Here is a 26,773-nt window from a genome sequence, read left to right on the forward strand (position 1 = left end):
TCTCCTCAAAGCAGGACACTCTTTATCCACAGCATTTACTATTACAGCACGTACTTTCTTTCTTTTTGTTGCAAGCAGGAGATAAACGTGAGAATTTAGGAAATGTCTACAGAAAAAATCAGGAGCACTCATGAAACAACTACTCTTTAAAAAAAACCCACGGAATTTAGAATGATTCATTCTTACATGGACATGGTACAGAAGCCAAATAATAAAATACATTTTATTCCAAAAAGTCATTCTTCGTTGTCTGTACAGAAAAAGTAAAGCACTCAATTGTTTAACCCTCAGAGCAGACAATAAAATTGTGTCTTGTCACACGAATTGAATGGAGTTGGTTAATACAGAGGAAATGTGCTGTTGGATATTTTATTTCTTCTGCTTTTGTACATTTCCAACCCTCCCAAGGCATCTCTCTAGTATTTATTTAGAAAACCAAGAACAAATATATTTTTATAAGATCCAGTTACCACTGGTATTTTTCTACCTATGTATTTTTTGGATAATGTACTACACCCTTGAAAACCTCGTATTTACTGTTCAGTTGAATAACTTCCCGCCGCTATCCAGCTGCTACCACAGTGGTGACACAGGCATTTCCTTTAATGCAGCTGGGACAAAGCCTTCAGAGTACTTCTTTATTCAGGCAGGAAGCACACTAGGTGACTTAAGACTGTGCTGTGACATATCCTGCCTTTGCAGGCATCACTTCTCCTTCTTTTCAAAATTTTATCTTGTTACATTACTTAGTAAGGTAAATGTCAACCTGGAGAAATAACAGAAGGAAACACAAAACTCTTCTGGCTTTTTAACCAGCATTTTTTTACTGCATTTCTCCCCGGCTGTCTCTTCCTCGTCATCGTGAAGGCAAAAATCTCACCTTTTTACATTCGGGCCTTACATAGCCAGTCCTACACACATCCTTGCTCCTAATGTATTTTCCTAGATTCCACTGCGCCATTTCAACGCGCCCACACGACGGGTCCAAGGCGCCCACACGGCGCTCTGAGCGCCCGGCACCGCCCCGCCCCGCCCCGCGCTGTAACGCACGCGCGCGGTGCGGGCGCCGCCCCGCGGCCCCCCGCGCAGGCGCAGTCCGCCCCGCCGCCTCCCCGCACGGCGCGGCCGCGTCCCGCGGTTTCTCGCGGCCCGTCCGTCCCCGTCCCCTCTGACCCGGCGCCGCCGCTGCTCCATCCGGGCCCTCGGCGCTCCACGGGGAAGATGGCGGCGCTGCTCCCGGCCGAGTGGATAAAGAACTGGGAGAAAGGCGGCAAGAGCGAGTTGTGAGTGCGAGGCCTCGCCGTGCGGAGGGACGGGGCGCTGCGGCCTGTGGGAGGGAGGCGGGGGCGCCCGGGCCTCGCCGGCCCGGGGAGGCTGGGGGAAGGCGGACGGGATGTCGGTCGGGGCCGCGTCCTTGGTGCTGCGCGTAGGGTCGAAACTGTGGTCGGGAGCAGGGCGTGCGCCGCCCTCCCGTCCGGTTCGGCCCGGTGCTGCCGCCCTCCGCCGACGCTCGGACCCGTAGCTGGGCCCAGTTTTCCCGACGCCCCGAGCGCCCCCTTCCAGCCTCTAGGCCAGATTTTGGGGGATCAGGCTCATCTTCAGCCGCCTCCCGTGGTAATACGGACCCTGAACGTTCCCGTGTCGCTGGCTCTGCAGTACTGACCTTAATGGCAGAGGCCTCAGGTCCCGTTCCCACCTTTTTACCGATTTCGATGGGACTGGTCCCGTATTCTTTGATCCAGGCAAAATATGATCAGGTAGTCGTGCTTGTTCTATCCTACAAAGTAACCTTTGTGCACGGAGGGGTCCGGTTACAATCTCTCATATTAATCCAGGTGTGCCAGGAGCTTTCCGTTCTGGGCCTGTGTCTGTTTTAAGCCATCTCAATGTGAGAGGTTCTAAACTAAATGTTTTGTACAGCTCTTCAGGGAGTGATTCACCAATTCGGTCATTTCATGTTACTCTGTTAGTTTAAACAGGGGTGTTTTCTGCACGAACTATATGTTTTTTATATGCTCTTATTTTAATTCTTCCATGTGCTTTTGTTTTTTGTTGTAAGTAAAAACCCCTGCCGTTTTAAATATGGATGTTGAAGGGATCACTTAGAAGAAGCGCTTCTTTATTTTGTTCATGTTTTCTGAAAGGTTGTGCAGCTTTGGCAATGAATTTTCGTTGTGCATGAAGGAAACGGCAGTGGGTCTGAGATTAGAGAATGTAGAGATTCCCCACAAAACACTGTTCTTTCCAGAGCCACCATTTTGTAGTGAAGAGGGCCCCCTTTACTGCCATGTAATTTTTGGTTCGAATTATGCTGGAACCATTTTCGTGTTAATGTGCAAGCTGAACATACTGAGAGGTTGTGTGGATTTTGCAAGAGGACAGACATTTCAGAGCTGATCATGTAATGGCAACTGTACTGTTCTCACTGGGTTCTCAGTACTCTGAGCTTTGTAAGGGGCAACTTACCTCGGCTATTGACTGTGATAAAACCTTTTAGGATTCTTCTCTCCCCTGAGCAGTACTTCTTAAACCTGATGGGAAGAAAGTGTTCATTTGCTCTGGGACTGATAACACAAAAGTGATTAACTAGATTCCTATACTTGTACTCACACTTCATTTGGAATACTGCTTGAATGATGTTCCAGGCACGACTTAGCAGTTTGCAGATGCGGCCATGTGTTTTAAAAGAAATATAATCGTGTCTGGGTAACAGTTGTCAGGTTTTGCAGTGGTAGCTTTATGAATCCAAGGAATATGCATGAACTTATTTTCTAGAATCTAAATTATATACCTGTAGACAATATTTAGAGAACTTTTTAGGAAACCAACTTTATTGGGAGAGTCTTCAATGCGGAACTTTTTGTTTCTTTTTCCAAACATTCCTATCTTCTGATTTACTCGAGGAAAATAGAGCTAGGGTCCTATCATTTCAGAATGAAACACATGAATTTTTTTAAACATTAAAGTAAAATGGGAATGAGTGCAATAATACTAATTACTTTTATTGAATTATTTATCTAATACCACTATGCTCAAGAGTAAAGATTAGGTCTAGGCCTAAGTTTGGTCTTGATCTTGGTTCAAAGATAAGACAATGCATTATAAAGATGTTAGAAAAGTGGGAAGAAGAAGGATGCTGCAGAAGGACAAAACTGACATTACTAGCAAATAGAAGGATTTAAAAAATTTAGAGGGTTTTTTGTAGGTATTTTAGGGCATAAAAACCCTTCATAATTAGTAGAAAAGATTAGTTCTTAACGAAAAAATATTTACTTGCTGGAGCCTGAAATGGCTTACATGATCCAGCTAGATCAGTTGATATAGTATTTTGGCAGTTAGTAATTACCTAAATGAAAACACATTTCTATGTTTGGGGGAATATGAGACTATACTGAGAGAAGTAAATGGTTTGTTTTAATTTGGCATTTCAGCTTCTACTGAGATTAATAATGGATGCTTAAGATAATTGCTCTATGTTTTCTTTTTTTTTTTCTTTTTTTTTTTCTTTTTTTTTTTTTTGTTTTTTTTTTGTTGGGGTGATATTTTTTTTTATGTGGTCAACTTGTCATGATTTAACAGTGCTATCCAGAAATCAGAAGGTAAGGATTTTCTGTGTTTTAGGGGGTCATAATGTTAATTAGTAATGCAGCGATGACCGTTTGCTTCCAAGCCATTGTCCAAACTGTACAAGCTTTGAATTTAATTAATCAAGCTTCTGATGTATAATAGGATCTAACAAAAATATGTAAATGTGGTAGTTTCAAGTGTACGTACCTGCCAAAACTACACTGGTCAGGATGCGGTCATCTTACGTGTCACTTTTTTGTTCAGATCCCTCTCTTAAGTACAGTTTACTAAGTTATGTTCATTAATTTGCTGCTGCCAGATACTGATGTGCAGCTGGAGTCTGAGGGTGACCGCTTCTGCTGCTCAGTCTGGACTCCTTGCAGACCTGTATGTGCTGTCTGTAGCAAAATTGTTGTGTTTTCCACAGCACGGTGCTGGTCTGTGACTGCAGCCCACGCAGACATTTGTAACACACGTGGTCACCGCTACCTTACCTTGTTTTGTGACACATTCAACACATCAGGGAGCCTTAGTGTGGATGGAGGGCTTTAATAAAGTATCTGCCTCACAGTTTATGCAATATGTTAAGCCTCAAGATAAACTGAAGAAGCTTAACATTCTGCAAATGTGAAATTTTGAGAGATCTTTCAGGCACTTCCAGCTTGTTTGTTACTTTAGCTCAACGCTGTAACATTGCTCATGCAAATGAAGGGCTGAGAATCTGCAAAAGAGAGTTTGGTTGTAATTGTGCCATCCTGATTGCAAAATGCGATTGATTGTACTTTATCTCAACTAAAGAACTACCTGCATCAGTTGAATTATGCATATAGTTAAAACTAGCAGGCACATGCACTTTGTGATAATTACTGCTTTAATCCACGTGTGGGAGTGAAGTGGAGGTTATAGGACGTGGGGTATGAGTTGGGAGGCCTCAGTTCCAGAGCTGCCTCTGCCATGCAAACTTGTTCACACTGCTTCAGAGTTTGTGTTTTAAGGAAATCTAACCCATCATAGTCCAGAATAAATTTAATTTTGAAACTGTGATCTTCAAAAATGATTCTGTGTGTTTTTTAAAAAGTATTTTTACTTTCTAGGTTATCCTATTTTTAAATTGTGTTCTACAGTTTTACTTTCAGATGAAGACATGTAGGTTTTAGTAGAGCAGGGAAGTTCTCCATCCTAAGCTTGCAGCAATGAGGCACCAGGTTAGAGTAATAAGTCTAGTGAATGATTAGCAGATTGTGTCTTGTGAAGGTGCAACTGTTTTGATTTTAATTTCATGCACTTAGCTGACTAGATGAACTAATCTCTCAGCTTGTTGCTGGGAAGAAGGGCTTCTGCCTTGTCTTCAGTCACCAGGGTGCCTCTGTGGCCTCCTGGGAAGTGCTTCAGCTTGCAGAGGTGGCTGAAGACTTGGGTTTTCACCAGTTTTCTGCCAGGTTTGTCAGTGGCACTGATGTAATGATGGGAGGGTTAAAACTGTGCTGCTGAGAAGGGAGGAAGTGTTTGTGAATGTGTCCCATTTCTGCAGCAACATCCAGTAGATCAGTGCTGTACTGCCTGGCAGCACCTACAGGAAAGGTGCTCTTCCTTTGAGAGAATGCCTCTAGAAAAGAGCAGAATCAGAAAAAGAAGTATTTTTGCCTTACTTTTTTTCCTCCAATATAATAATTCAGGGGGTTCTGATTGCAAATATTAAGCATGTTCTTTTGCAGATTAATCTTAGAGTTTTTTCTATATTGATCAAACAGATCAGGTCTTCAAGTAATGTTACGTTAACACTATTTTGATATTGCTGGAAAGAGAATGGGAAGGGGTTGGAACTCTGATTTTGTATTAAGATGTACTTAAAAGAGCTCATCAGTCCAAGCAGACAGGGTTGTTGCTCTTGTACCCTGGTTGAGGATACCATCTTAGGTCATAGGGGCCATAGTGTGTATCTCAGATACTTTTTTTTTTTGGAATTTGATGTTTCACTTGGCTGTTATTTGTATACAGAACTTAGAAATGAGTGCTTATAGGGTACCTTATTTATGGAGGAGTAAATAAAGTTTAAGAAAATGGATTTTTATTGAATTGAGACGCTCTTTGGAGACAGCTGGGGAAAAAATCTATTCTTTAAAAAAATGTTTACTTACCATTAATGAAAAATAAAGTACTTATTCCCCTGTTTTGCTGTCTCTATTTGGGTTGTTTCCAAATAAACTGCATTCTCTTCAATAGTGTTTAGGACATCTTAGCCATACCTTTGCTTTTTGCTGAGGTTCTATGTTTCTGCTGATTATTATGTGTGAAACTCCCTAGTTTCCAGTTGTCTGAAGGGTGTGTATACCTTATATTTGCTAATTATAATCCTTTGATTGCTGGAACAGCTGTTTAGTCCTGCTGAAGAAGTGGTAATCGATATAGGATGCAGATAGAATGAGTAATGGATTGCTACGGAATTATTTTTTACTGTCATTTTTCGTGATAAGCCTCTGTAATAATTGTACATATCTGCCTTATTTGAGACAGCTTAAAATGGCTCCCACGGAAAACTGTAGTCTTGCCATTTTATGTAGGAATGAGACATAGCTCAGATACCCTCCTCAGTTTCTGCACGTGAAAGATACTTTGAAAAACATGGGAACTTTTGGTTGAAAATGTGCAAATGTGACAAAAGTTCTTAAAATATTCCCTGGTGTCTGTTATGATAAAGGTAAATCTCTACCCTTTTTAAATACTGACACTTTTAAATATGAAGCTGCTTTTGAAACCTCATGCTGGGGCAACAGTAGTGGCGGAGAAGAGGGAAGATCCTTCTGTCATGGAAGCATGTCCATGTAGTGAAGAAGCCTGCTCTTTACTCATTTATTCTCTGACACAGAGAACTGTTAATTTATCTGATGGAACAGTCTGCACAGTACTTGGAGTGCTTTTTGCGTATGGCCCTTCGGTTGGGGGAGCCCTGGGAGCAGCCAATGACAATGCAACATCCTATAGTGGGTTTTTTTTAGGGACTAGAATAAAGAAAAATTCTGTCTTATTCTTGGTAAAATATTGCACGAGGAAATTATGCGCATAATTTAATGTTAAAATTTTTTTACAAGCAGGAGTTTGAAAACTACCATAGTCCGAGTAATTCTGTGAGAAGCAGTTCCTCATTGGATAATGACAGGAGGTTATTGCTAGGACTTCAGTGCTTCCACATTGCCTCATTCTTTTCTCAAGGAGGTGTAATGTTAGGAAGAATATTTATATGTGTATGAGATCTATTGGGAAACTTGCGTTTCTTTGCTGTGTAAGTTCTCTGAATTAGGGTTTACTTTGGGAAAATTAAAATGTTGCCATCCATTTAAACCGTCCAAATCTAAAGCTGTTTTAGCCAGAGCATCAAGCAAAAAAGAACCCCAAAACCTTTGTATGCTAATATCTAATGATTTTTTTAAATTTGTTTTATTTTAGTGTGCAGCTGTGTCGTGCTCTCAGTGAAAACAAAAACCACGATGTGGGTTTCAGAGGTAAGTTGTGTGGGTTTTTTGTTGGTTTTAGTTAAATAAAAACCAAGCCTGAAAACAGTTGATTATGGTACCTTTGCCTGTGTGTGCTTGGAACATTCACATATGGTGACCATTGGTGTGTGCTGAGGGTGAATACTACAAATGCAAAGATCCACTCTGAGGATTGCTTTCAGACATCCAGAGGTTTCCTTGTGCTGGGTCCAGTATTTGATCCGTGCTGTAGGAAATGGAATTCCACTTTGCAAACTCAACATACAATTAGATTTTATTTTAAAAACTAAATATATGAACCCTAATGTCTGCAAGTGTGAAATTATCCTATCTATTTAAAAAATAAATTGTTTAAATTCACCTGCAGTGGTCTGTGGTCACCACATTACTGACTACATGATTTAAAGCATTAAGATCTGTATAATTTGCTACTGAATGTAGTTTATTGACCAAACCGTGTGGTAAAAGTGTGAGGTGAAAGCATGGGGTTTTGTTATTTTTTGTATAGTAAAAGCACAACATTTTTGTGTATTATTTAAGAAGCTTACAGGTTTCTCACACCTGGTTTTATAACCACCATGTTTACATTGCAAGGTTTTTCACAAGTGGAATACCCCTGTGTTTTGCTTCAGCTTATTACAAGCATTTGTGAGGTTGCATTCTGGAGTTACAGGAGACATTCCTTAAAAAATGAAATAAAAAATAATCCTTCTCAAGCATTTTTTCTTAATTAAATTTTACTTTCTTTTAGAGAAATGGTTTTTGAAAGCATATCTTGGAGACATGACTAGGAAAGTACTGTAATGTTTTCTGTGTATGTATAATATGATATTTATATGAATTAGAAGGTAAAGGTGTCTTTGTTAAGCCAGCTATCGAGACTCAAGTTACTATATGCAGGGTGATAACTTTTCTTCCTATCTTACTGTTTTTCCATGAATTCTCCAGGGAAAGTGGATCATTGCCCACTTTATGCTTGTGTGAAATCTTAGATATTGATGATCAGTTTTAATCTATCAGCGATAACAAAGTAATCCCCTTTATTGATTAGGGAAGCATATTCCCTTGACTTGTCCGTTGTCTGAAGCCTGAGTATTACTGCAAACATTGCTTTAACAGTTAGACAAAGGATTAGCTAATATGTTCCTTAGTCATCTCTTGTCTTTCCACAGATATTCAGCAGGCTTTGTATGAGCTCGCTTACCATGTTGTCAGAGGAAACCTAAAGCATGATCAAGCTTCTAATGTTCTTGGGGATGTCATTGTAAGTATATATTTGTAACAATTGCATACTTATTAAAATCTTACTTGTAAAAGGCCAAATGAGAGCCAAGCATGAGAAAATTCAAGAGACTTCTTTGTGTCTAAAAAGTAATTCTTGTCAAATTCTTTGTTTGGGTATACTTGATATGTATGTAGACTGGCAGGGTTTCATTTTTTCCCTCCACATGTCGTGGTGAGGAATAGATGTTTCAGCATAAATTAAAAATTAAGTCACTTTTAAGTGTCACTTTCTCATGCAGCACATCTGTGATGCCACCTACTGGCATTTTTATCAGTGTGACAATGTGCTTGCCATTTTACTGTTGGGATGTCCACATTCTGTGAAGGCCCTCGAAATAATGCGTTAGACTTATTTTTTGTTTGAAAAAGATTTTTCTTAAAATGCTTTGAATAACTAGAGAAAATAGGGCAAGCAGTAATTTCCTCTAAACTTCCAAGCTTACCAAATATTGCTGTTTCTTTAAAAAGTGAACTAGGAAAAATACATTAAAAATCCTTTAGAAATGATTTCTTATTTTTGATAAGTTGCTGGTTTGATGTGTATGGAACATTCAGGAAAAATGTGTTACAATAACCGAGTGTAACCTTTTTAGGTTTTTGGAACTTGAGCATTGGTGTTGAGGGAAGGCTGGGCTGTAGGGCACCTTGATGTTGGGGCGGCATGTGAAATGTTGGATCTTGTAGGAAACTGTAATCTGTTTGGTGCCTGAGAAACTACAGGTCGCTTTCTGGGCTCCTGCTCTTCCCACAGGGCTGGAGAGGTAGAAGTGCTAACCAGGGGTTTTGTCCCTGGTCACAAAATACACTTGAATTGCATTTCAGGGTTACGGGGTTTCACTTTGTATCAGTAATTAGTACAGCACTTACCTTGGCTATTAGTAATGAAGCATCTTCATTATTAATATGAATTATTAATAATAAAAATAACGTGCATTACTAATTAATATGAACTTTATGATGAAGTGTTGTTTTGCATAATGCAAACATTTTCTAAGTGTGCATATTGGAATTTCTGTGTTCGTTAAATGGGATCTTGTTTATTAGGAATTCCGAGAAGACATGCCTTCTATCCTAGCTGATGTATTCTGCATATTAGGTAAGTTGGGTTCCCTTCCTTTCAGCATTGCAACAGGTTTGGAGAAATTCGTGTTTTGTGTATCTGCTTGTTGACTTCTTCAAGAAATTTCACTAAATCTGTAAAGCATGATTTCTCTTTACAAAGCGTGATTCTTCCTCAGTGTATCTGTACCTCACTTGTTAATGTCTTTTCATTCTGCTTTGTTCTGTTATAGTTTCCAGAAGTTTGTCTATTAAAGGCAGTGGAAGTTGATCTGCCAAGAATAGTTAAAGGAGCTAGCTTGTAAGAATGTTGGATGTTAGCTAATGGAATCAGTGACTTAGTGATGTTATCATTCTTAAATATTTTAAATAAAAGTTGACTTACTGGTAGGTAGATCCTTTCTCCTCAGAATGTGCTCTTTAAATAGTTTTGTCTGTACAGTCACTGTTAGTGAAATGGAGCTTATGCTAATTGTCCACAAATCTAAAGGCAAGTTGCACTGAGTCACTACCTGCCAGCTGAGCAGTCTTTAAAGATGTGCATGTCTTATTCTGGTAATAACTTCTGGATTTTTGTGTTGTAATACTGATCCAAAGCTGTTGCTCTCATATCTTCCAGCTTTAACTGCCCGCAGTTTCTCCCTTGTTCTATGTCTGTGTTTTCTAGCAAATTTCAGAAAATTCTTTTGCTGTTCCGGTCATCACAGACCCTGTGTGTTCTGTGTATTGGAGGAGTGAGGCATCTTCTGTGCTGTGGTTGCCTCATTAAGTTTTCATGTGCAGCCTTGGTTTTATACATCTGAATGACAAATTTTGACTTTGTTTTATTCATACTGTTTCATTCTGTGTACTTGTGTCATCGTTTTGTAATAACTAGTTTACATAATGCAGTATTGCACTGATGTCCTCTTCTTTTTTAATCTGTGTTAGAAGACTTGAATTAGCTGCTTCTTGAACTACCCGAATAACTGAAACTAATGTATCTGTCTGTCTTTTTCTATTTATTTTTCCTTTCCCCTTTCTCCTTTAAATTAGTGTGTAGCCACATGCCATGCTTTCACTGGTAGCAAAGAATAGTGTGGCTAAGGACATTTGACAATTTCTTGCTTGTTTCCTCTAACCTCTTTTTTTAATCTAATCAGTATTTGCTACTATCAGGATTTTTTCCCCATTTGTTTCTGAGTTTCAATATATGAGAGTTTTGATTTGTCCACTCATCCACATACCCTGGAAATTTTTTTTTCTGCGTCTTGTTCTTTGGCTGAGGGTCTTGGCTGCTAAGGTGCAGGCTGATCTGGCTGGTCTGTTGCCTCCACTTCTGCCTCGCTACATCCCTGGGTTTCGGTCTCTCCAGGGTCTTCTCTCTCACATTTTTGTTGCTGATGGTTTTCTCTGTGGGTCTGATTCTAATGTGGGTATGTGGGGTAGGTTTTTTGTTTGTTTGTTTATTGTAATGTCTGCCTTGCATTCTTTTACGGAGTTTTTACTCCTTTTGCAGCTCCTCACATCCTGTGCTTTTTTAGAACTGCTTTAGGAGGTTTGCTTCCCTGGCCAGTGTTCCGTAGCTTGTCTCCCCATAGCAGGGAATTGCTTTCAGTAGTTGACCATACAGAACCATAGCTGGTAAAAGACTGCAGAGACAGTAAATGGTAGTTCTCTGAAGCCACGGGGAAAAAGATTAGAACATTATCTTAGGGCTGGGATCGTGCAGTGCTCCTCAGCGATTTATATTTCTGGTTTTGTGCTTATTATTGATCTTAAATGCTTGCCATGAGCGTTATTGCAACAAAGAGAATGGCAAGAAAAATGATCGCAGCATTCCTCTGCTTTCTGTTTTACCTTTTCATGAGACTTGTGGATGTGTGAGAATTATCATCAAAATGTTCTGTGAGCCCCATGGGGGTTGAGTGGGTGGGAAGTGGCAAGAAACCTCTGTGTTATCAATAAGTTCCTTTGCCTTGTGTTATCATTAGCATTTATCAAAATAGTTACTGAAAGAAGAAACTCTGTACATTTCACAAATAAAAATGGCTTTTTCCCCCCATCTTCTTTTCTAGATATTGAAACAAGTTGTTTAGAAGAAAAAAATAAGAGGGATCATTTTACACAGCTGGTATTGGCCTGTTTGGTAAGTTACACCTAGGAAGTCTTTTGGCAAAATTGCATGTCAAAATTTGACAAGAAAAATCAGGATTGAAGCTTGATTTTTTTTTCCCTCCAGGAAAGACTATAAGAGTGTTTTCTAAATGCCCCAATAATTTAAAAAATTGTCTCCAAAGTTCTGTGATAGAAGAGTATAGTACAGCTCCCCCCTGAGTTCTTTAAAGAGTTTAGAGAGAACTTAATTTTTTCCACCTGCAGGTTCACCAGAAATTTTGCTTCTGAAGTATGATTTGAGTTGCACTTCTTTGTGTAACCTCCTCTTGTGCTTAGAAGTAGCATTCCTAAATGCATGGAAATCAGCTTGATTTGTAGGGAAGTTCAGCATATGAGAATGAGACTTTTTAAAAAATAAAGAATAAGCTTTGTAGATATGCAGTTCTTGGTAGTAGTGGCACTGGATGCTGTGCAATGTGTACTTGGTAACCAGCAATTAGACTCCAGGGCTTGTTTCTTCAAGCGCTCTTGTGTATAAAATCTAGCACTATAAAATTCCAGTTTCAGTAATAGTGTGTCAGCTTTGTCTGCTGTGTTTGAAGCAAAATGCAAAATTTTTTCTCTTGTGGTCAGAATGCACGTGTAGCATAAAGTAATAATTGTGTGTTTTCTAGGTCTTTGTAATTGACAAATTTGGTGTGTGTTTTTGGTGTTTTTTAGTATCTTGTATCTGACACTGTCCTAAAGGAGCGTTTAGATCCAGAGACGCTGGAGTCATTGGGACTCATCAAACAGTCTCAACAGTTCAATCAAAAATCTGTTAAAATAAAGACAAAACTATTGTAAGTTTTGGGGCAAGGGTTGTTTGGGGAGTGGGTGGGGAGGGGCAGTGATGATGAGTCTGGTAACTGTTTTGTACCAAGCACTCCATTTGCTTTGGGAAATAGGTTTTGTTGCACTATAACTTGTCTTACAAAAGAATCTTGTTAGCCCTTGGTTTTCAAACTCTTGAGAAGTATAAAATCTTTCTCAGGTTAGCTATGGCTTTTGCTGCAGGGCTTCCATATACGCAGATTAATTAATATTTGTTTGTGAAATGTGAATTTACTAAGTATAAAAAACTTGATTATTACTCTTTTATCCGTTAAGAATAGGTTTTGTTTTTGTAGCTAGGCAGTTATTTTAGTTTGGGCAACATGGTTACATTTTTTTGATATATGTTTTGTTTCTGTCTCTGCATCCAATGTTTCAGTGTCAAAGAGCATCACTTGAAACAAGAATAGGTTCTTAAGCATGGACTGCCAGAGAGCAGTTCTCCAGAGCAGTGTGTAGAACAAGCTTTCCTGTTAAGTGTAAATCTAATCTTTTTAATTGTCTGCATTTGGAATAAGCGTTGGATTTTTTTGAAGAGTGTTTCCTACCTTACAGGTACTCATATACTGCATTTAATAGTTTTTGCAACAGCTCAGGTAAATAAAAAGTTCTTAAAAATGTGTTCAAAATTAGCATTTTGTACAACAAATTGCTAAGAGCATAAATAAGCGTCACTGGATGCGTGTTATACAACAGTATTTAATTTCTCTTTTTTTGCAGTTATAAGCAACAGAAGTTTAATTTGCTAAGAGAGGAGAATGAAGGTTATGCAAAGCTCATTGCAGAACTGGGTCAAGACTTATCTGGAAGTATCACTAGTGATTTAATCCTTGAAAATATCAAATCTTTAATAGGTAAGGAATTTATTGAAAGACTATGGGCATTGGTTGTCCTATGTGATCTTACAGCTACAGAAAGTAAATCACCTTGGATAGACTTATGGTGTTTTGAAGTTTCCATTTCTGTGGAAAAATTAATTTGGGGAATGTTGTGTAGATATGCTTAACTTCAATACCGAATTGATGGTGTAGCCTCAGATGTACATGCTGTGATTTTAACATCTTTTGGAGATGTGCTTGTCGGGCAGAGTGGAGCATAACAAAGTAATGCTTTTTGCTACTTAAATGCATGAACATTCTTTTATTCTTGAAGGTATTGAATCATTGATTTCCTTGTGAAGAGAAATGAGAAGTAGTAAATGTTCTTCCTTTATCTAGTTCTTTTAGTGATTTTTCTATGTTTCTAAGTTGAGTCATGATGAGAATCTCACTGTCCAAATGGAAAATGTTAAAACCAGGAAATACCTGGTTTTTACACTTTTTGAATCAAGAATTCTGTACAATATATTGATGTTTGCATGCATATAGTACAGTATGGTGTACCATAGGGTGCAGTAATGGGCAAAGGGCTGTGCTGCCCTTTTATAAAAAAATTAGTTTTTCATTTATCAAAGTGTTTTGCCTGAGTGTCAAATGCCTGTAACAATAATACTTATTTTGGGAGAGATCAAGAGAATAGGCTAGTTTTGCTAGCTATTACAGTGAAAAAATACACACATTTTGAGGAATTTTATGATAAAACATTTTTCTTTCTGGAATTTTAGGAATTGCAAATAGGCTTCCTATAATATGTCAATTCTTTTAAAGTACTAACTTGCAGTAGGTTCTGGTGTAATGGAAGTGGCTTTTGGGAAGGAAAGATTGATGCAGTTCTATGTCTGCATAGTGGATGTGCCTGGATAAAACATGTTGTGGCACAATGAAGAAAAGAGTCTAGATGTGGATTTTTTTGGATAAAAGTAATATTTCTTCCTCAAGTATGTCTCCTGGAGTTTTGGTGGAAAAATTTATATAGTAAAATACAGGTATGATTTCAGCATTAGCTTACCTGATCTGTATCTTTGCTCTTGCTTCCCTTCAAATAAAGGAGCTGTTCTCTCTTCTGCTGACAATAATGTTGATTATTTCGCTATTGATAAATCAGGTTCAAGTTTAACTGAAAAGAATGAATTTTAAAAGTTAATGCATTTGTGTTTTAGAAATAGAGTGAAGATGAAAATCAGCAATGTTAAACTTTTCTGCTCTGTCCTTTTCCACCAGGATGTTTCAATCTTGATCCTAACAGAGTTTTGGATATCATCCTAGAAGTCTATGAGTGCAGGCCTGAGTATGATGATTTCTTTGTACCACTCATAGAGTCTTACATGTACATGTGTGAACCTCAAACTCTATGCCATATCCTTGGGTTCAAATTCAAATTTTATCAGGTAATGTATTTCCATTCCTAATTTTGGGGTTTTGCGGTTGAACTGCAGTCAGTAAGAACAGATTTTCTGCAGTTTTTGTTTGGGTTTTTTTACACATAGAGATGAGTTTTTAAGTTGTAAAATTCTGATATTAAAAGCAATTATTTCATTATTTGACTGAAAATCTCTTGCTGTATTTTACAAGAGAATGCTTAATGTTCTCTTAAAAGAGCTGAAAACAGTCTTGATAACTTCCACTTGAACTTGTAGAGTTGTGTAAGGCACTTGTAGGGTTGTGTAAGGACTGGCATGAACAAAGAGACTGTACATTAGAAACAAGGCTTATCCCCAGGAGTGAGGAGCCTGTTTGCAGGGGACTCATGGCTGATATTTGATAATACACTCAAGGGATTTTTTTTATATGTATAGTTAGGAATTACATGCAAGAACCATAGGGTGTGAAGATAACGTTCTTGTTTCTGGAAATACTGCATGTGTATTGCATTCAAGTCTAGTGACTTGGCAGTAATAGCAGTTAAATAACATGGTAACAAGGAGAACTGTGGTTAATATGTTTCATCTGAACAGGAATTGAGTGGTTCCTGTTTTATAACCTTCTGCTGTGGTCTGATTGCTTTTTTTTAATTTTCGATGTCCATTTTAGGATCCAAGTGGGGAGACCCCTTCCTCCTTATACAGAGTTGCTGCTGTCCTTTTGCAACATAATCTCATAGATCTGGAAGATCTTTATGTTCATGTAAGTGACAGTATACTCTGCTGGATGTCAAAGCTAAGGACTTATAAAAACCAGCAAATCAGATACTTAACCCTATTTCTAGTTTTTCAGATTTATGATATTCTGTGTAATACCTGTAGGTGTACAATATTTAGTGACTCCTAAAATTTTCAGTGCTTTCTTAATACCACATATTCAGATAAGCACATATTGAAATATGAATGCTGATAAACTTTGTTTGAATTATGTGTGTAATGTCCTCCAGATTGTTTGCCTTCTGGCAGAGTAGAAAGTTGGAGGTAAATGTAATCTTCCTTAAGAGTTAGACCTGTCAAGTTTTGCTTTACAAGATCAGTTTTTGAGAAAAGTGGTAGGACAATCAGCTCCAAACATTCTTTTAGTTTAATAGTAGGTTATTTTCTTAAAATGTTTACATGTTCCTGGAAAGGCCCCTCATTCTCTACAAGAATTCTGACCATTTATTAGGTTGAAGTAAGGAAATGGAGTTACGTGTTCAGATATAATCAGAGACTTATTCTCTGCAGTCTGACAGGCTTGTCAGCCAACCAGCATTCCAGTTTGATAAACAGTTAACAGAATGTTGTTATCAAATGAATTTTACATTATACAAGAATTTTTAATTTCAGAATATCCATGGATAGTCTTAAGATAAGAAATTTTAAGATTCAACTCTTCCACTGAAATCAGGGAAAGAGTTCTTGTTACATCTGTGGGAGGTTTGGAAGGTAGCCCTGCCATTAATTTGTGCAGCATTTCCTAGCCTTAGTCACAGTCTCATCAGTATTGGCTCGTCAGTAACTGCCCCAGGCTTCACAGGAGTATTTTGGCTGAAGCTGTGTTGGGTGGTGCAAGAGCAGGAGTGCACATCTCAGATAACTGCTGTGCAGTGAGGAATGTGTGCCGATAATGCTTGTTTTTAAGAGAGAGTTTGGGAGCCTACTAACCCTGCTCAGCATTGGGGTTACAGTTGCCTGTGCAATCTCAGCTCAGACCCGTGCAGGTGTGGATGTGTTTTCTGCCAGGCTTGAGGGTCCCTGCAGTCATGGCGCTGTTCACCTGCACGATGGTGATTGTCCGTCTCATTCCACATCTCTGCCGGTCTCTCTGTCTTTACATGTTGGGATGGTATATTTTTTTAATCTCTTTTCAGTTCAGGTTTAATTTAACTTGCTCTGCAAGTCTCTATTAAATAATTAGCATGTAGGTGTTGAGTGTGGAGGGGTTCATTGTGTGGCTGCCATGGGAGAGCACTGTGCCTGCTCTCCCTGCCCTTCCATTAGTGTGTGCATGCACACAGCCATGCAGAGTGTATGGCATCCTACAGATACAATTTACCACGGGAGTTCCGCACCAAGTGCTTCTTGCTGAGGCTTTGTAGTTTGCCTGTGTTTTCAGATGAGAAAAATGCAACTCCTTATACCTCTTTCCTTTCCAAATGGGATTTGTTCTTCCCCAAATTTCTGGGAAATGGAGGAAGTCTTTCCTCCTTCTGTGGTCAGTTTGTGCAAAGAAAAATCAATACATTTTTTCTCTTGTTGAAAACATTAGAAGAAAAAAAGAGTATCAAAGAGGTCATGACTCTGCAGTAAGCTTTGATTACTTATTTACAGGGAAAGTGTGATCTTGTTTCAGGTGCTGAACTGAAGTTTGGCTTTGTCAGAGGAAACTCTTTCATCTCACAACCTGACCTTTTAATTTCTGAGTGTTGGTTTATATTCCTCATTGAATATTCTCAAGTACAAGACTATGCTGATATTTTTTTCATTCTAGATACTTTAAGAACTAAAGAACTGATCTTGCATGTGTTTAACCCACGTTGCTCATAAATAAAACATCTGATAAGCTTTAAATGGTGTTTCTTTAAAATAAAGGTACAATCAAAGTGTGTGGTTAAGTAGGTTACCTGGTTTTCCGTGGTGATTAAATTTTTCTTCCCTTTAGATGAGCAGTATTTTGAATATTCACTTGGATTGAGGGCGCTGAGTTGCGTTAATGTTATCATGCAGTATCTGTGTAATTGTCACCATAAAGCTACAGCTGAAGGGTAAATTTGAGGGCAGGGGGGGCTCTGACAACAAATGGTTGTGGAGAGGTGATCCACAGTAGCAGTTGGTCACAGTTTTCAGATACAATGTTCTGTTTTTTCAGCTTCTGCCAGGGGATAATGCCATCATGGAGGAACACAAGCGAGAGATAGTGGAAGCTAAACAAATTGTCAGAAAACTTACAATGGTCGTCTTATCATCTGAAAAGACTGAGGAAAAGGAGAAAGAGAAGGAAAAAGAGGAGGAGAAAACCGAAAAGGTGTGACTGAGTAGCTTTCTTTTCAGTAAAACTATTTGAATTACATTAAACAAAACAATTTTTATAAAAACATACCTGTATTTATTTGAAAAACATTTATGTACTTCTTGGATGGCTTGTATTTGTCTTCTGACCGCACTCCTGTTATACTGAATGTGCAAAAATATGTGGTTTGGGGTTTGTTCTGGATTTCTGTACATAAAATAGTCTTGGTTCCATGGCTAATTGATTTCTTCTCTCCCTTTTTGTTGTATCGGCTCCACTAAGTATGCCCCAGCATTTATACATTCACAGCCTTTAACAACTGCACTTGTAGGATTCATGATAGTATAATCCTAGTTGATTTCATAAAAATGACAACTTCGGTTCTCTCAATCAAGAATTGGGACATAAAGAATTGCCAGACTTAGGAATGTTGGTATAATTATCCTGCATTGTAGAAAAAGCTTATAACTGAAGATTTCGGTTGTAACTGCTCACTGTGCTTTTCTTTAAGCCTGCATCTCCATACGTGTAAATTTAAACTCTCCATTTAAGTTCCTGCTATGTCAGATTCATGTTGCTCTAGGTCTGATTTGATTTAGTGTGTCCAAGCCTTATTTTAGAAACAAAATTATTTGATCTCCTTGAGGCCATTCTGTTGTCATCTTCATTTGAGTACTTAAGTACTTCTTAAACACCTTATTTAAAACAAAAAGAACAGAAAAATAAATGCTTGATATATGCAGTTTTAAGTTGCATGCTGGAGTAGGGGAAGGGATCTATCAGTCTTGATGGTTTCTGTTCTTGAATTTCTGTATCCTGCTGGATTCTTTATCGATCTGGTTTGTCTAGCTATTCCTACTTCTACTCCACCTTGATTCTGTTAATCTCTGGCCTGCCTTCCTTCTTTCATTTTTCTTTGCTGGCTTGAAAAATCTAATTCCATTTTCTTCCCTCAGGTACCTGATAGAGTCACTGCCCTCTGGCCCTCAGCTGCAGCCACAGCTGCTGCTTGAAGAGATTCCTTGCACTCACTTCAAGTTTCTGATCCCCCCTCCCTTTTGTTTGGCCCACCTTCCCTGCTAGGGCTGCCCAGAATTTTCTGAAGCGTGCTTGTCACCCTGTTCTGATGGAAAAATAAACTCTTGATGGGACATGGGGAGTGTATGCATTGCAAGTAATATCAGAGGAGTTAAGACAGCTTTCATGGCTAAGCTTTAGAATTAAGAACTAGGGAATTTTAAGCTCTAGCAGAAACTGCAGCATTTTTCTGAAGGATTAAAATGACAAAGTCTGAACCTGCGTGCTGGGAAAATGAAGAACTGTGCTTAACAGAAACCAATTTCTGTGACTGCACACACCGTTATGCAATGCCTGCTGTTTCTTGAAAAGCTTGTTTCTGTGTTAAAAGTATTTTTGTATGTGCTTAGCTGTGCACTTCATAGCAGTCAGGGGGTAACTATGTGTGAAAGCTGTTGTCCGCCTAAGTTTAGGCACATTGTATCCAGCACATCTTTTTAATGTACTGTGTTTGATACAGTATCATGGAATAAATGCCTGCGTAAGGAAAGCAGCGTTTAAAAATTACTGACCTGACTTTTCTTTTAAATCCACAAAGTGCTTATTTTGTGTGCTTAAAATTCATTATTATCTCATGACTCTCACATGAAGAATTTAGTCTTGACAGGTGTGCTACCTTTAAGATGCATTTGCCATGACTGTGTGACAGGACATCCAGGTCAGAGTGTGGGCAGCAGGACTGGGTTTGACAGCAGTTCCAGACTGACCCCTCTGCACCAGACTTGTCCTGGCTTTTGGAGAGCGCGTGTTGGAACTTGCTTACCCAAAAGTCAAGCAGCATGTGAGCTCTGTAATATCAGCATGAGTAGAGACCTCCCTTGGTTTTGCTGTGGAGCATTTTTCTGCATGTTACCATGTGCTCTGCTGTTTTATATTTTTAAAACTGTCAGAAAAATACTTGCCAGTGTTAAAGTTTTAAAAGGGGAAAAAAACCCCATACAAACTAGAACCACAGGAGTGTCTGTTTTGTAATTACTTATTGTTCTTGTCAGTCGGTCTTCTCTGCTTGTGTTGTTTAAATAAAATCATATTTTGCTTTAAAATAATAAAAACATTTTGTCCTAGGCTTGTAATCTTCCTTCCCTGGATGTAAACATCATCTTAGGCTTGTAGTTACTTACAACTTACTGTTAGTCACTTAAGGATAGACTTCTGCCTTGGGGGCCAGGGAAAGCCAATTTATAACAATAAAATATATCAATACCATGCCCCTGAAGAGGTGCTTCAAGGCATGACCTTAATTGTAGGGTCCTGTTTCCTCTTATGCCTGTATCGCAAAGGGGATTTTTGGAAAAATTTATGTAAACTTGCACTTAAGTCTAGAGCCTCCTGGAACAGATGCTAATGTAAATCTTATCATACATGCACACTAGGACAGAGAAAGGGTTTGAGTGTGGCTTAGCTTATTTTTTTATTCTAATCTGCTTTTGCAAGAGAAATTTGTGCTTTTAGACCCAGAGAAACTCAGAGCATGAAGGATTCAAGTGCTTGCATTGTTCTTAAAATGTCCTGTAAGGAAATAAGCTTCAGTAGATTGTGACAGTTTGAAAAATATGTGATCAGACATGCATCAGACAACTTTATAAATTTGCATTATTTTTACCTGTTTCTTTGATCCATATGTTAAATTCTACATGGACCGGTTTATAATATCTTTTGTGGTTTGCTTATTGTCTAAATGTCTAGCTAAGTTCTATTTTGCATGTATTTTTATCACACAGTTGATGTACAAGGCTTTTTTCTCTAGCTGTGGGTTGCAGCTGCTTAAGGAGAGGTATTAAGGAGACTTTATGAACACACTTCTCTCTTGTCTTGCAGCCTCCTGATAATCAGAAACTTGGCTTATTGGAGGCCTTGTTGAAGATTGGTGACTGGCAGCATGCCCAGAGCATCATGGATCAGATGCCTCCGTTCTACTCCACCTCGCACAAGGCCATCGCCGTCGCGCTGTGCCAGCTCGTCCACGTCACCATCGAGCCTCTGTACCGCAGGTGGGGTGACAGTGGCAGCCGGTGCTGCTGCTCTGCTGCTGACCCTACCCCTGAGCCTAATCACAGGCACACTGCTGACGTTTTCGCTGCTGTTCCCTGTGAAGTGCTGCACCTTCTATTTTTCAGAGTTGGGGTACCTAAAGGAGCGAAAGGGTCACCGATTTCCTCTTTGCCGAACAAGAGAGCACCAAAACAAGCGGAGAGCTTTGAGGAATTGAGAAAGGAAGTGTTCAACATGCTTTGTTACCTTGGTCCTCATCTGTCCCACGATCCCATTTTATTTGCAAAAGTAGTACGCCTTGGAAAAGCATTTATGAAAGAGGTTGGTATGATGCAACAGCTGGTCGCAACCTGAAAAATACCAATCATTCTGATGTCAAAAAATGCTCGTCTTGCTAATTGTGTGATATTCAAATGCTGGAACAAAAGAAAATTTTGACTGAGGACAAACTTGGAGAACCTTATTTTGATTTTAATTAATTTTATGATCTGTAAACATCTTTATGAACAACTTAAGGCACTTCAGGTTTATAACCACAGATGTTTAGCGATATCTAATTTCCTGTTGTGGTATTCATATTTTAAAATACGATCTGTGTGTGTACACCCAACAGACATATGGTACTGACTGCCTGGAAGCTTCTACATTATTACAGCACAATGTAGTCAATGAGGACTGATAGCCTGCTACACATGCAGTACAAATAATTTCAGCTTTCTGTCCCAGCTGTTGGGTTACTTGGCAAGCAGGGGATGTTGCATCCTTTTACTTCATGTTTTTTTCTCCCTGTTCTGCCTAGTTAAAATGCTGCTGCAATTGATCTTGTGTCAGTGATAAACCTTTAGATACTGCTAAGGATGAGTTCGATGTGGAAATCTGAAGTTGCCAACTTCAGAAATGAACTGATCTCTTGAGATGGCTTACTGTCTTTTGTCCATATCTTTACCAGGTGTCTGCTGAAGGATTGGCAGTATGATCTGCTTTAAAAGGCTGCAAATTGAATTTATATTCTGAACTCCCTTAAAATGTACTCGGTAGTTCAGATTGAGGCTAATGATTTCCTGCTTTTCTGCCACTTTGCTGTTTAGCTAGCAGTTTCTGGTTTGTTTTCAAGTCAACAATAGGGGGTTTAATTTTTTTTTTTTAAACAGCAGCTCAGAGAAACTATGAAATAAATAATTTATAAATTGCTATTATTATCAATGATTGACCAGTCCACCTCCCCAAAACTTAAAAATCATGGGTTTTGTTACCCAGCATTGTATTTTAATTTACAACAGAAAACTGGAGAGGTTGATCGGTCTAATTGGTACTGGAGGGGATGTTTTCAGTTTTAAAACTCTTTTTTCCCCCCTTAAACTGCAACTAACAAATGTTGGAATGCTCATAATTTATATATACCAGCTGAAGGGGGGCTTTCATGTCCAGCTGCACCTGATGATGCAGAGCTAAGAACACAGCTAGTTCTTGGGATTGAAGGTCTTTTTGTTCAAAGTAGCAGATTTTGTCAAGAGAATTTATTCTTGTTGGGTTCCAAGATCCAGTGATAGGGTGAGAGATGTACAATATAACTTTGGGTTCCATGTTGTCTTTGTAATAAAATCACGGACAGTTCAACTGTTTCCCTACTTCCATATCTCTGTGTAATTTCTTGGCATCTTGTTGTGCAGAATGGTAAGATTTCCCAGTGGTAAATGCTCTGACTTCACAGCGGCCTCTGCTGTGCTGAGTGTCTTCACTCTGATTTCTTGCAGCCAGTGAGAAGACTGGTATCACTTCAGTGATAGCTATTTTAAACTGAAAGTGTAGTTAAGTTGAAAATTATCATTTTGAGGGACTAATTCATTTATTGCTGTCAGCAGGCTGTTAGGACTACTTTGTAATTGAAGTATTGAAGGTTTGTGAGAAAGCCTTGTTCCTGAGGATATGCACGCTGGAATGGAGATTGCTTGGTTATAGGAATCTCTTGTGGAGGTTCAGTGTAAACATGTAACAGTTTCATGTGTTTCTGACAAGAATGAGCAACATTTTAGCTATTTGCTCTAGGTTGGAACTGTGAAGAAACTCGTCGGTGACAGAGTGGTTATAGCATAGGGAAAGTTATTTTTAATGCGTTGTTGCCATCAGCATGGTCTAGTTGTGAAACTACATTTAACACGCAGTAGAAATACTTGTAACTGAAGGTAGTTTGACTCTAAATTAATCCATATAGTAGTTTAGACTACTAACATTGCACTGCAGCTTTCATGCTAAAGTGTACCTTTAAAATAATTGTGCACTTACTGTGTGATAGCTTAATACACTTTTCATGGTGAGTGGAGCAAGCAGAGAGAAAAAGAAATTTAATAACGAAGACTAAAAGCTTAAGGGGGTGTCACTGTGAGAGAAAGATGAGGAAATAATCTATGGCCGTTGGTAACCGCGTTGGAAGTCCTCAGATTTTTTAGGCAGAAGGTGAATGCTTAGGCATTTATTTTCCTCTCCAGTAAGAAAATTCAGTATTTCATATGTAGTAGCAAATTTCTTTGTAGCTTTGCTAGTATTTCTTTTTGGACGGAATTGTACAAAGCCCCTCTCTATGTAAGGAATGCATTTCCTCCATGGATTTGAATTTCTGTTTAAAAAATACTTTAATGCTGACAGATGGGGCAAATGAAACATTTAAGAGATGCTTGGCCCTTCAGGCTTTTGCTGAGATAGCTCTCTTCTGAGCCTGTAACTGTTGCATTAACTGTGCTACAATTAACATGGTTGTCTTTGTTATAGTTTCAGTCTGATGGAAGCAAGCAGGAAGATAAAGAGAAGATGGTGAGTTTATTTTGGAGGAAGGTGTTTTTATGCAAGATTGTAATGGTTACCAAATGTGCATTTTACTTATTTGCTTGAAATCAGCTGGAAATCCTCTAGATATTTATTCTATAAATACACTCCTTGGTGGGGAAAAGCATAGAGAAAAGACAAATTGGGCATAGGGGAGCTGTTTATTGGTACAATGAAATTTTTTTTAATTGCCTAATTTATTTACTTCAAAATTTTCTGATTTATTATCAAGATTGTTCACAATGAAATCCAAGTGTCCAGTAGAAATCTAACTTAGAAAAACAAGTGGGGCTTTTTTTAATCAACAAGTGAGCTTTCAGTATGAATTTTCTCCAGTTTCCATTGTTACTTGTTCCTCTTTCTCACTTATCCAGATTTCCTGAATCTTTGCGGAGAAAATCTCTTCTGGGTTTTGCATTTTGTTTTGTTTTGTTTCATTGCTGCTATAGTTATTCTAAAATAGCTCAGTGGAAAAGAGCGATGTTTAAGAAAGGGTAAGCATAGGATACTGAAAACATGGAAATTGGAAATGTGTCTCGTATAGTGCTTTCAGGTTTTTATCTGAAATTTTGAAAATGGGAGTAAAGATGAGGAATACCTTGATGCATTGAAAGCAGTTGCCAAAACAAGTTTTCTCCTGTGTTGCACTTCACGCAATCCGCACAATATCCATTTTTTAGTGGTATGTTTGATTTGAAAATGAGTGCAACCTGCTGAAGATTTCAGCAGCTTTGTTGTAGTAGCCTATATAGGCAGATAAAATATTGACAGTATATATAGTCAGTAAATTATTTACTACATGATTTATCATGGGAGATACTTCTAGGTCCTACTTAGATTTTGTTCTGGAAGTCTTAATCTTGTCGTGTAGTTGTTTTTATTATCAAATTTTCCATTTGTGCGTCTGCGCGTCGCATGTAGAACACTGCTGCTGAGGCACTTGCTGATAGTTACCTTGGGGTTTTCTTTGTCCCAGGAGACACTGTTCAGCTGTTTGTTGAGTATTACTGATCAAGTCTTGCTTCCATCTCTTTCCCTGATGGACTGCAATGCGTGCATGTCTGAGGAGTTATGGGGCATGTTCAAAACCTTTCCGTACCAGTACCGGTGAGTGGAATGATTTGTCTCCGTCCTTTGGAGTGAGCTGTTCAATTGGCAGTTCTGAAATTCCTTTTCCTGTGGAACTTTGCAGGTACCGTCTCTATGGGCAATGGAAGAATGAGACATATAACAGTCACCCGCTTCTTGTGAAAGTCAAAGCCCAAACCATAGACCGAGCCAAATACATTATGAAGTGAGTAGTCTGTTCCCAGAAACAATGATGGACTGTGGTACAGGGTATTGCACATCACTAGCTGGAGGAAAAAAAGCTTGACAAATACATTCCCTGTCTAATGACTTAGTGATTTCCCAAATAGTCCTTGTTCCTAAAGTATTTAATGTATTGTGGTTAAAAGCCATCAAATATACAAGGATACAAACAAATTTGTCACCAATAAGGGTATGTAATTTCTGAAAAGTGTCCCATTAAATGATTTGAAACCTTTTCCAGGTAAAGTTTTTGATAAATTGCTTTGCTTATGGAAATGTACAAGTGCTGCATGTTTCCTCTAGGTGTGGAGACTCCTCCAAAGAGTCTCAAGAATCTTGTCATGTTCTCTGTAGATTTGAATGTATGGCAGTAAGTTGAACAGAATGATTATTCTCATCCTCAAGTGGGCTCCCAGCAATTTCAGATTTACCTCACATTTGATGTCACTGTCAGGGAATTAGATTGTCCATTGCTTTTGGCAAATGATGTGATGTTACGGTGTGGATAATCAGGACCTTTCCATATAGGCCAGACAGTAAATGTTTTTGGGTAAAAGACGCTGGCCTCAGAGCTGTGAAAGCTAGGAACAATTGTTTTGATTCCCTTCTGACTCGCTGCATACTCCATAAACCTTTCCAGTGGATTTCAGTTGTGCAGGCGAACCACAGTGCTGTCAGTTGTTGAAGATTGCTATGTGTACAATTCACTGGCAACTTCAGGTTTCAGGTTGAGCTCAAATCTTCAGTAGGAGATGCTGTGGGACTGTAACACAAAGACAGAAATGCTGGTTTTCAATGAACAGAATGCAACAAAAACTGACTGATCTGTGGCTAAGTTAAAATTCCCAGAGCAACTAACAGTATCACATGGTAGTTTGGTGTATGTGGTACAGGTTTCACTGAGCACTTCTGAAAGCAGAATGTTGGAAGTTGAAGCTGGAATATGGTCCACAGTAACAGAGGGACAACAGGATTGGCTGTACTGTCGGCTTCTTGAAGGATTTCTCAATTTCCAGTTCTCAGTGGATTAGTATTTCTATGCTGAGATGTCTTGAAAACGCATTTGCTCGTGAGAATTTAGTCTCTGAGACTAATAAAGATGTTTCTTCACTGCAACTAACCTGCTTTAATATTTTTCTAGCTTGTCTTTTGTAATAAAATATGTCCTCATTTACAGGCGCTTAACTAAAGAAAATGTGAAACCCTCTGGAAGACAAATTGGGAAGCTCAGCCACAGCAATCCTACAATTTTATTTGATTATGTATGTAGTTCCATGTATTTGATTGCTATTTCAGTCCTGATAATTGAAGTTCAGGGGGTACCTGCAGTTCTAATGTAATTCTTTTTTAATTTTGATGCAAATTTTAAAAAATAGTATGTTTTTTAGTAGCGCACATAGTAAGATACTAACTATAAGAATACTTAGTGAGATATTAAATACGGGAACATCTCTTGAATAATTGCAGAGAAAATGTAATTTGAGGTAGCAGAGGTGGGTCTCAGGTACAGGGATGGCTGATGGGGTTCTGCAGAGTGCAAATTCAGGTTAAGTTGCTCTGACAGTTGTCTGTGAGTGGGGTGGAGGTTGATCAGGGTCATTTAGAAGAAAACTCAAAGCTTTGAAGTCTGAAATGCACCCAAGAAGTTGGGCAGGATTTTTAAGATTGCTTGGTCCTACAGAGTTCTGGAGAGGTGTTAAAGTGTGTTGATGGGCCTCCATCTTAGTCACAAATGTGACCTAAGGGTATTGATTTAGCAGTTTTTAGACTGTGCTTGAAGAAATCATTGGTGCACTATACATGCATATGTGTCATGTACCAAAGAAAACATCCTAGAACTTGATTAATACCGTTTGCTTGTAATCTTTCATGACCTAGCTTCATGGATTTGGGTTGGTTGTTTTGTTTTTT

The 26,773-nt window shown here is 38.7% G+C and overlaps 1 protein-coding gene across 7 annotated transcripts in view; it reads left to right on the forward strand.

Annotated features, from left to right (window-relative positions):
* The first annotated feature begins 1,138 nt into the window (after positions 1–1,138).
* Positions 1,139–26,773, forward strand: part of THOC2 (THO complex subunit 2) — a 48,898-nt gene continuing 23,263 nt past the window's right edge. For 5 of the 7 annotated variants that reach the window (XR_005703832.2, XR_005703833.2, XR_009208467.1 and 2 more), the window contains exons 1-16: positions 1,144–1,283; positions 7,012–7,067; positions 8,231–8,322; positions 9,387–9,438; positions 11,459–11,529; positions 12,219–12,340; positions 13,092–13,225; positions 14,471–14,637; positions 15,281–15,373; positions 17,522–17,677; positions 20,558–20,730; positions 20,857–21,052; positions 23,498–23,539; positions 24,528–24,658; positions 24,744–24,845; positions 26,040–26,124. Coding sequence is in view for 4 of the 7 variants with exons in the window: in XM_040084226.2 (XP_039940160.1) it covers positions 1,222–1,283; positions 7,012–7,067; positions 8,231–8,322; positions 9,387–9,438; positions 11,459–11,529; positions 12,219–12,340; positions 13,092–13,225; positions 14,471–14,637; positions 15,281–15,373; positions 17,522–17,677; positions 20,558–20,730; positions 20,857–21,052; positions 23,498–23,539; positions 24,528–24,658; positions 24,744–24,845; positions 26,040–26,124 (1,734 nt within the window). In the remaining 3 variants the exon portion in view is untranslated. Of the gene's footprint in view, positions 1,284–1,647; positions 1,758–7,011; positions 7,068–8,230; positions 8,323–9,386; positions 9,439–11,458; positions 11,530–12,218; positions 12,341–13,091; positions 13,226–14,470; positions 14,638–15,280; positions 15,374–17,521; positions 17,678–20,557; positions 20,731–20,856; positions 21,053–23,497; positions 23,540–24,527; positions 24,659–24,743; positions 24,846–26,039; positions 26,125–26,773 lie in introns of those variants that run through there. The other 2 variants (XM_040084225.2, XM_040084229.2) reach the window with 2 other exon arrangements.

Source organism: Hirundo rustica, chromosome 21, assembly GCF_015227805.2.
Source record: "Hirundo rustica isolate bHirRus1 chromosome 21, bHirRus1.pri.v3, whole genome shotgun sequence".
NCBI lineage: Eukaryota > Metazoa > Chordata > Aves > Passeriformes > Hirundinidae > Hirundo > Hirundo rustica.